Source organism: Myripristis murdjan, chromosome 19 (genome assembly GCF_902150065.1).
Source record: "Myripristis murdjan chromosome 19, fMyrMur1.1, whole genome shotgun sequence".
In the NCBI taxonomy this organism is placed as follows: Eukaryota; Metazoa; Chordata; class Actinopteri; order Holocentriformes; family Holocentridae; genus Myripristis; species Myripristis murdjan.
The window spans coordinates 6,200,632-6,210,869 of NC_043998.1; the positions used below are offsets into that span (position 1 = coordinate 6,200,632).

A 10,238-nucleotide genomic window follows, 5' to 3' on the forward strand; every position below is an offset into this window, starting at 1 on the left:
TTGCATGCATGAAGGGACATGCAAGCACTCGCGCGCACACACGCACCTATACGCACACCAACACACATATGCACACATGATTTATAATATTTTATGTTGGCTACTGACATCAAAAGCAGATGAAAGCAAAGTATTCTTCTGTGGGCAGCAACCCAGTGGTCATTTTTCTCTCAACTCTTGGGGATTGTAGTCATAATGTCTGACCAAAAAGTCTACACATGACAAAAGCATCGGCCAAGACTACAGATTTACCTACTGTCAAATCATAACTCAATTGTTGTGGGTGGAAGAAATTATCAAGATATTTTCCCCATTTTGTGCAGATGATTTATTCTATTTGCAGAGATAGGCAACATCTGTGTTTTATCAATAGCATTCAAAATGTAGAAAAAAAGAATGGTAAAAAAAAAACTTGCTTGACAGAAAAACTATATTCTAGGAAAAAAACTGACAAAATGAAAAAAAAAATCAGATTTGGAGGCACTTATGGTTTGGCAGCACTTGTGGAGTTTGAGTTTTCGCAGGTGGTTGTAGTCAAGCGTCAAAGGCCATGATTACGATATGGGAACCAAAGGGGATGTACTCAAACACAATCACATCATGGTCTGATATGTCATCGCTGGCCTAAAAGCTATTGCATTGAATTTGTCACTGCTCTGCAGCACCGAATGAGCAGAGACTTGCCATTATAGCGAACTATCATCTCTAATCTCTGACCACGGTTAATGCTACAAGAGTCAGGATTTCAAACAGGGCATTTGTCACTGGTGTGTCAAAATGGAGTTCAATACGGACATCAATCAACTAAGCCATACATTATTTACAACACAAAACACAAATGGAATTACCCAGTGTTTTTTCCTGGGGTGACAAGTCTCTAGAATTATTTTATTCCTGCAGCCAACTTTCCAAGGATGTAACTGTAAGCACATTGTGCTGCACTGGTGTCCAGTTGACCTCCCTTTCTTTGTCTCAGAGGCCGTCCGCATCTCCTTTTCACAACGCTGGTCCTTTGTTCATTCGGAGCTGGGCGAAGCAGCCGAGTCTATGTCGTCATTCTCCAGGTCGTTGGGCGAGGTCGACTGTCCTCCTTTCACTCTCTTCCACTTCATCCTCCTGTTCTGGAACCACACTTTCACCTGGACAACACAAACAGAGGAAACACTATTTTAGAGTTTATAATATCACACACAAAGGCCTCTCATTGCTGAGAGTAAGAGCATTTCATGCTCTTAGAACGAGTCCCTTGGTCACATACTTGCTAACATGATTGCCTGTCACAGTACAGCTAAATTATAAGTCTTATTTTTTTTTTTTTTAGAAAAAAGACTCTATATCTAGGAAAAGAGTTTGTTTAATGGTTTTCCCCAACATTTTTAAATCAGCAAAGAGTTTAAAACCAATTTATGACACTATATGTCACTGAAGATAAGAAAGAATTAAGTCTTTTACATCTTATTCTTGGCAGATTTGTTCAGGAAGAAACTTTCAGCACATAAAAATTACATGAAAAGGGGCTCGGGGATAAATGAGTTTTGTTGCTTTATGTTCCCGCTATACAAATCCAAATGGATACTATAAATACTACAAACCAATACATAGCACTTATGACAGTTGGTGTATCAAATAACGCTTGATAATTCGCGAGCATTCACATGGATCATACCCGAAGGGCAGAATGTAATTTTTCACCACATGAGAATTTGCAGCAGAAACAGTGTGGATTGCACAGTTAGATACAGTATGCGTTTGAGTTAATAACCCATGATCATTTCATTTGTTGTCTCCCTGACTCTTGGACAGAGTTTTATCTGTGCTTTTGCAGTTTTGAACAAAATGTACACTGTGGTCAGCAAGAAAAATAGACAAATCATCCCCCTCAAATCTCACAACGCAGCATAGAAAACTGGCCTGGTTTGCTTTTGCCTTGTAAGGAGAATGAGTAGGCAATACAAAGCACTTGGTCTTGGCTCACAAATCCCTCCACATGCAGTCAGAGAGTATCATATGGACAGTAGGTCGCGGGAGTCAACTATCAGGATGTCGGCCTACACAGGAAGTAGGTTTACTCGCAGCGGATTGCGCTCAGCTGTATTACTGCTCTGAAATGAGTATGATATCACACTGTAACCATCTAGCCAAGAATAGCAGCAAAAACACACACTTCCTAAACTTGAAGAAGGTGACAGGAAAGAAGGATTGCAGACAGAAACTGCAGTATGCACATTTTTTAAGTCCGTTCTCAAGATGTCAAACACACCGCATGAACTCTGGCTTATAACTCATTTATAACACCTGTAAAAGCCAGTCATGTTGGCTATACGACACATTCACGAATACTGATTCAATCCTTAATGTCAGCTTTCATTAAGTGAATTCAGGTGCTCATGCTAAGCATATGCTGACTTTAGCCAGTATATAGATTAACAATGTACTTGCGCCTCTTGTCTCAGCACAGCTCCAGACTAGTATTTTGAAATGATGCAGGTTTAGCCTTTTTAACCTTCTTGTCCATTTCTTTAGCTTGTATTAAGATTTAATCTAGATATACAGCCTTTTAACCTTTTATTTTGTTACTCTGTTTAAATGTGTATGATATTGCATGCTGTTTTCCTTTTCTTTTCACTGGTTGCAACTGCTTGCTCTGAACTGTCCCATTCAAGATAAATAAAGTAGTGCTGTAATGAATTGAACTGAACAAAAAAGTTTTACTTATCTCATTCATGACATAGCAGGTGTACAGCGTCATTTTAAAGTATTTTATAATATTTTATATTGTATTGTAAAATCTGGCTGTTATAAAGCTGTTATAGAGGTGTTATGGATGTTGGAGACAGTTTTAAAGGGGCAAGCTGTGGAATAAGGGCATAATTTGATGGTTGAGTGTATTTGGTTGTCACGGTCAGACTGACTGACAGACTGTGATTATTTCACATTTTTGTGAGTTGAGTCTAAAGGGTTCTAACTTCAACTGACCCTACACAATTTTGCATAGTGTACCTTTGAAATAAATGTATGTAAACTGCCAACATAAATACAGACTGTAGTGTAACGATCATTGCACCTCTGCGCTCTAATTCTCAGCCGCTGTGGGTGACCTCTGTGCATCCCACTAAGCAACTCTGGGACTTAGATTGATCTGTTCCCACACTATTTATAATAACCTCTTCTTCTCTGAGTTTGCCTGCTCATCATGCCTGATTGAAGGCCCGGCAAAGCGCCAAGACATGTAGGATGAGCTGGAAAAAGCTGCCGAGTTGCAGTGGGACCCTGGAGCCCTGAGCTGAGATGGATCCTGGCTCAGCGTGTCTCTCTGGCTGTGTCTGTGTGCGCTGCGAGGGTGTGGGTCTGCACATGTCTCTCTGTGCATTTTGTGTGTGTGTGTGTGTGTGTGTGTGTGTGTGTGTGTGTGTTCCAGAGGCCTGGGAAATAGATCTGGGAGCAGACCGCAGTATGTGTGGTCACTGTGGCACTGTGGCCTCATTAGGAGGAGCTGGGACACCGGGCCTGACAGGCAGACTGGGGATTCATCCAGAAGCATCTACAAATGTTAGCTCTGTTTCATCATGTCTGTATCTGCCACCCACTCATTAAAGCTGCATGTCATTGTACTGGAAAAAGGGGGAAAATATCCTTAACCCAAAAAACAGGTGATTATAATTTAAATATGACCATAGCCAGTGATATATGCTATAAATGTACACGTAAGGGATGACTGCTTTGTTGGAGCACACAATGCCTCTAGCTGCCATAAATGAGCAGTCAATTCCATAATCAGATATGCACTATTTTAAGAGACACTTACTCTCATCTGATAAATATACTAATAAAAACAAAGATTTGATCTTTCATAATAATGAATAGAGGAGTAGGTAAGAAATGATTTGTGCATGTTTGCCCTACTGGGAAACATGCCTGCGGGAACCGTGGCATACCTGTCTCTCTGTGAGGTCCAGGTTGACAGCGATCTCATAGCGGCGGAGCCTGGTTAGGTAGTTGTGGTGGGTGAACTCTGCCTCCAGCTCCCTCAGCTGCTCCTTGGTGAACGCTGTGCGCTCCTTCCTGGCTTTGCAGCTGGAGTCCACCTTAAAGCTGGAGTCCTGGATGTCTGGAGAGCGACACGGACAGAGACGCGTTATGTGCAATTTGTGGTGTAGTCTGCGGCGAAAAGGAAAAGTATCTGCACCAGCCGTCTCTCCTGGCTATGTGAAGAGTTAAAATGATCCGGAGGAGACAGTGGAAATGTGCAGCACACATCTTAGCACTGACAGTGAACCAGTGTTCAAACCACAATTTTACAAGGTTTATTCACTAGGGTTTGTTCCATACAGATTATATTATTAACTAGAATAAAATATGATAAACAAATTATTTATTGGACAGGTCTTTACAAATTTAATACATTAAATTTTAGCTTTTGTCAACAGATTCAACTTTATTGTTCTTTTTAAGTGGATATGTCATGGTTATCCTGCCAGCTGAATCCTTTGTTATTTTTTGAGTGACTAATCTGATTTGAATTAGCTCCTCAGCCGTTTTGTGACCAGCCTCTAGTAGCCTATTACACAGATCTCAAGGACCTTGCCAACCAACAAACCACAACTCCAAAGGATCTTTAGTGGGAGGCCCCTCATATAGTAAACACTGAAACCACCACTTTAAAAAGAGACCACCCTGGCCTGCCCTCATGAGCCCAGTTCACCTGCAGTCTGTGTGTGTGTGCATATGTGTGTGTGTGTATGCGTTTGTATCTATGTATACCTGCTTTTATTTGTCTGTTTATGTCTGCATAGGCAGGCACCTGCATTTGTACATGCATTGCTATGTGTGTGGCTGTGTGTGAGTGTGTGTGGCTGTGTGTGAACACATATCAGCGCTGCCCAGGGGCCACCAAACCAGGCCACAGAGGGACTGAGTTAGGGGAGGAATGCGCCGGAACATCGTTAAAGCCTCTAACAAAAGAACAAAGGCGCGGATGTGTCCAGCTCTGAGCGCTCTGTGTGTATGCATGTGTGTGTGTGTGTATGTGTGTGTGTGTCTCCGGGAAGGTTTCCCCCTGGAGCGCCCAGGGGAGACACACTAACTCATCACTACCTGACAGCAAATACCCACATACAACGGAAAATACACTCACTGAGATATCTCTATGAAAGCTGTGGTGGGCTGTAAATGGGCTGACCAGTAAATGCGATATGAATGACACTGACTTCTGTTTCTGTGCTGAAGCGCCTGGTGGAACAGTGATAACTTTGTCATCATGTGATCCAACCTGTCTGCATGTTCCAAGATTTCATATGACAGTGGCTGTGAATTTTATTATCAAGATTTATAAAATCCTGTGCCTGCATATTTCATCAGTAATAGCAGAATTCACACTCTAATTCATCATTATGAATATAACTGAATGCTATTTAAAATAAGTGTCTGTAAAATCTCCCCTGTGAATTAAAAGGAATGAGCCTGGGTAATAATTGTGCACTGGTAGCGACACTCACAGCTGATGTAATATCTAGAAAATGGTTCTAATTTGTCAAAGTGAGAAGTTTTTCCTGCTGCTTGCCAGAGTGCCGGGCCAGAATGTGAAATGGACTGCAGTACCTGGTCCAGATGTGACTGGGCAGATCCAGACACATGTGTTTATGCACGTATGTCTGTTTGTGCGTGTGTTTGTGCACGTGCCTGAGAATGGGTGCATGAACGTGCCTCTAAGAGAGAGAACTGCCAGTGTACCTGTGGCCCATGTTTCATGTCGAAAAACCCTTATTATTTCCATCTACGTGCCATTAATGACGCTATGCTCTAAGTGTGCAGGCATGGCCCAGCCTGATCAGGCCTGGTCTGGAACTGTGCTGAGCAGGTTTGGTTAGCTGAACACCTGGCAGGACATATTTAGTGGGCGCACACACACTGGCTGTCACTAAACAGGCCCCCAATAAATATCCTGCACAGTCAGAGGCCGTAAACTTGCGGGGACTAAGCTTCTGCACCCAGCAGGGTCCCACAGACAAACAGCATTTGGTGCCTTTCTGGGTAGATGGTGCAAAAGTAGTTTGTCTTCATCAGGACTGAATTAAGGCCGTTGTAAATTAGTGATTGTTTTAAAGCAAAAACCCCAGGCGAAAATTACAAGTTTGATAGATCACATAATTTGTGTGCGTAAAAGCAGAAGCCGGGGTTTCGAAATGACTTACGATGTTTAATTTATAGCAAAAGTGAATTGCTTTTGTGTCAGAGCGATGCATACATGATTTTGTTTTAAAGTATTTATCATTAATAACATATGTTATGGATTAGAGACTATATTAGAGGTAGACAGGATTAAAAAGAACATTGATCAGCAGTAAAATTTGTTTTTAGAGGAATATTCACATCAACGCACTGATGACATATTTGGGATCAGTAAGTTATTTCATATTAAAACTGATATATTCATATTACTGGCTGAGATTAACTGACAGTCTTTGTAAGTGCATAACCAATCCCTGCTAAGGTTTTTATAAAATCACTTTAAGTGCGCCACATTACCATATTAGTATAAATACACACAAAAGGTACAAGCACACTGTATAGCAGCTCTGTCTGTGTTGTGAATGCCCTCAGGCCATTTTCCCAGTGCATGCTATTCTACAGACTAGACAATACAGGGCTGAATGGTTCTTTCTGAAACCAAGAAGCGATGTAGTGGTCAGACATGCTGCATATACTCTGTGGGAGATTGTGTTACGGCTTAACGACAGGAAAATGTCAATGGATAAGAATGTAAAAAGTGGGCTCACAGGCAAGTGATTTTACCAGACGTGGTCTGGCATGTTTTCACTGTAGTGAGTGGAGGTTACAATAAGGTAAGAGGGAGAGAGGGAATCTGTGCTCTCCCCCCAATTAAATCTGAAGGCCTGTGTCTGTTGCAGGTCAAGTAGTATTTGCAAATTATCCTTAGTATAAACCTAATTTTTTCATTCAGGACAAAGCCATGAAAAAAAATCTTAATATTTAAACAATTACAAGAAAATGTATATAAGTTAAATTCGAGGCTCAGTGAGTGATAAGTTACCCAGCACTTTCTGAGCTGTTATGGAGCAAAACAGTAAGACTTGAAAATAACGTCCAACACAGGAACAATCTTTTGACGCCAGACACAAATCTCATTTTAAATAAGTCCATCAAAATAATTTCTTCAAGCCCTAACACCGCTTTAGAGATTCCATGAAATTCCCCACTGTAGACTTGTTGTAAATTGTCCTTGATAAGTGTGCCAGCTAAATAACACGGTTTTAAGTGTCAGTTTCATTACATGACTTTGCGTCCTCATGAGCCGTTTGGAAACAAAGGAACAGTGATTTGTGTTATTCATTTATCTTGAAACTTTCCTAATTTTAGAAAAGCCTCGCTGGGTTTCCATGGCTGAAAAAGATGCTTGTTCCAGATGTGTTGGACACAGTTTTTATTTTCACCCAGCCAGGGTAAAACTGACAGTATTTCAACTTTACGCCGAAAAAGCAGGATAAATATAAACATTTCCTTCCATCTTTTTTGAAATCTTTGTTAGTCTTTGTGACATCTGTGAGCCAGTTTATGACACATGAAACGTTAAGGAATTATTGTACCCCAAGTTTCCAGACGGTTTGCTTTTGCGTCCTATCAGTAATTATGAAATATGATGAAGGGAATAAATTGCTAAGTAATTCAAAAGCACACACTGCTTTTCATTTCAGTTTTCACAATGGGCCTAACCTCATAAGGATATGTTGTTACGTTGATTCATTATGGCAAACGGTGCTTTTAGCTAAAGGCAGTACTTGTACAGAGTCGTCTGAAATAGCTGTAATTTCAGTGATTTTGGCGTCTTAATTTAGTTCACTTGTTGTTCACTGCTGCAGCTTAACATTTCAATCCCTGTGTGCCTGAAATATAGAAATGTGAAAGAATTTTTTTTACAGGATCTCTTTATTTTGTATTTTTTTTTTACACTAGTTTTAGTTAATAGTCCTGACATTAATACTAATTACTATAGCAAATTCAGATACTGATTCTTAGTACTTTTTTGAGTTTGATTGAATGCCATCTTAAGCACCTGTGATGCCCAAAACCTTTGACCAGCATAAAACTGATAACACACTTCCAAAGTGGCCCTGCTGCTATATAATAATGGTCTACTTGAAAGGATACAAGGGAGTAATGAGAAATTCGGATGTCTCGGTAATCATTTCAGCCTTTTGAACAATAAGAGGATGCAACTGCTGGTCTAAGTGTGTGTCTTGAACACAAAAGTCTTGTCACCTACTCACCTTTCGCATAGCTTTCTGGTGAGGGTGCTGATTTAAGACCAACTTAGTGAGGAAGCAGAAACAGAGATGCTGTATCCCTGCCAGCTGAGACACAGGGCACAGATGAATGGGCGCTGGGAAATGTTCAACTTTTGCTCAATTTGTCATGGCACAGTAGATAATGGTATCATTTTACACTGATTTTACACTAACCTCAATTATTTGTAGAGGTCTGCTTGAAGAATGTGATGGAAAATATATGTTGCCTTGTGGACTCACTTTTTTTTTTTTTTTTTTTTTTTTAACTTTGTAACCCAGGTAAATAACTCACATTTGCCAGAGTAGTAGTTGCACAGCTTCCCTGGCACATACCCATGTTTCCTCCACATCTTTCCTCCACATCTTTCCTCAATATTTTCTCCTCCATGACATACATCAACATACAGTAGAAAAGGAGGAATGTCCGCTCTCATTTTTAACACTCCCAAATGTGCATTTTATTACTGTACTGCTTGCTTTTGTAAGACTCCTGTGATGAGATTTTGGATGTGACTAAAGCTCTCCTTTTCCCATAAACCATCATACCCCAACTGACCCCCATCAATCCCAGCGCACCATGACTCACCTGTGACATCTCTCTTCCGCTTGGAGCTCTTCTTGTCTGAGTCGGCCGACGCCACGCTCTGGGGCGAGTATTCCCCCTCCAGGCACCCTGGCACAGCCCCTGGCAGCCTTTCTGCACCTACACTGTCCATCTCTGGCCCTACCCCCACCCCTCCGCCCCCGCCACCCACTGCTGCTGGGGCCACCGGCGGGCAGGCCTCAGGCCCTCTCACCCGCGTCTCGCAGGGGTTAAACTGCCAGTCAGCTCTTTGGTAGCCCCCCGGTGGAGTGTGGCTCTCCTGGTACAGTCTGTCGTCGCGGGGGTAGGCTGCATGCGGCGCAGTCGGCACCAGGCAGGAGCTGGAGAAGTCTGTGTAGGCGAGGAACTCTGGCTTCTGGTGCAGGGAGAAGGGGGCTTGCTGGTAGGGCGACTGGAGACCGGCCCCCGGGACCCCCGAGTGAGGGTTCCTCATGCATCCCCAGATGGGGCTGCTGGGATGGGCGCTCCGCATGCAGCTGCTGGCTGGCTGATCCATAGCGGTACAAACACACACTTCACAAACCTTCGGATAGTCTCTCAGTGGATCACACGCCTTTTCCTACTTGAGGAGTTGGATGCCCCCCTCAGAGAGCTAGGATGGGAAAATGCTGAGTTTTTGGCAGTGCTGAGAAATATCCACTTCACTAAAAGTACATCATCGCCTCACTTCATCCACCTCTGGATACTCACTGGGCTTCGATCACTGGCTGTTGACTTGTTGACTCTTCCACAGCCCAGAATGTGTGAGGATGGACACCTTCCTGTGGCAGCGTGCTTCCCTCTCTCTCTGGGAGTGTGTGACGTCCTTTGGAGCCTCTGGTCCTCACACACTCACACACGGACACGCTCACGTACACTTTCCCTCTCTCTTTCTCTCACACACCCACTCTCTCTGACTGATCTGGCCGGCTTGTGGCTTGGTGTGAGAGCTGCATCCGCAACTGCATGACTCCCCTTCTTGGCTGGCTGTTTTCACAACTCTTCTAAGGCATTCTTGACAAGTGATCCCTCCTCCTTTTTAAACGCATAGGTGGGAAAGAGTGGCAAGTTTATGGAGTGTAACGTGAGATTGCAGAGGAGGAGCCCTGCCGGCCACATGTTGGTAGTACCCTCCGACCAACCCTGCCTCATCAACTATTAATCACGGGGGAAATTTTATATGCACATCTAATGGGCTTTCCAGACGCGGGGCTTTTTAAAGGGACATTGTCTGTAAAATATAAAGCGAGCACCCACCCACATGGGAGCTTGGGACCCCGGCTCATTTCAGCTCCTTAGCGCTTTCTGACACCCAATTTAGTCCCATTTTTGACACCCTTTTGGAGGAAAGT

General features: G+C 42.8%; 1 protein-coding gene across 1 annotated transcript; it reads right to left on the reverse strand.

Moving 5' to 3' along the window:
- Positions 1 to 453: 453 nt before the first annotated feature.
- Positions 454 to 9,883, reverse strand: meox1 (mesenchyme homeobox 1). The gene is made up of 3 exons (XM_030077234.1): positions 8,890 to 9,883; positions 3,936 to 4,108; positions 454 to 1,139 (listed from the first exon to the last, which is right to left on the reverse strand). Exons 1-3 carry the CDS (start codon positions 9,401 to 9,403, stop codon positions 1,017 to 1,019), a joined length of 810 nt encoding a protein of 269 aa, XP_029933094.1. The 5' UTR covers positions 9,404 to 9,883; the 3' UTR covers positions 454 to 1,016.
- Positions 9,884 to 10,238: the final 355 nt, after the last annotated feature.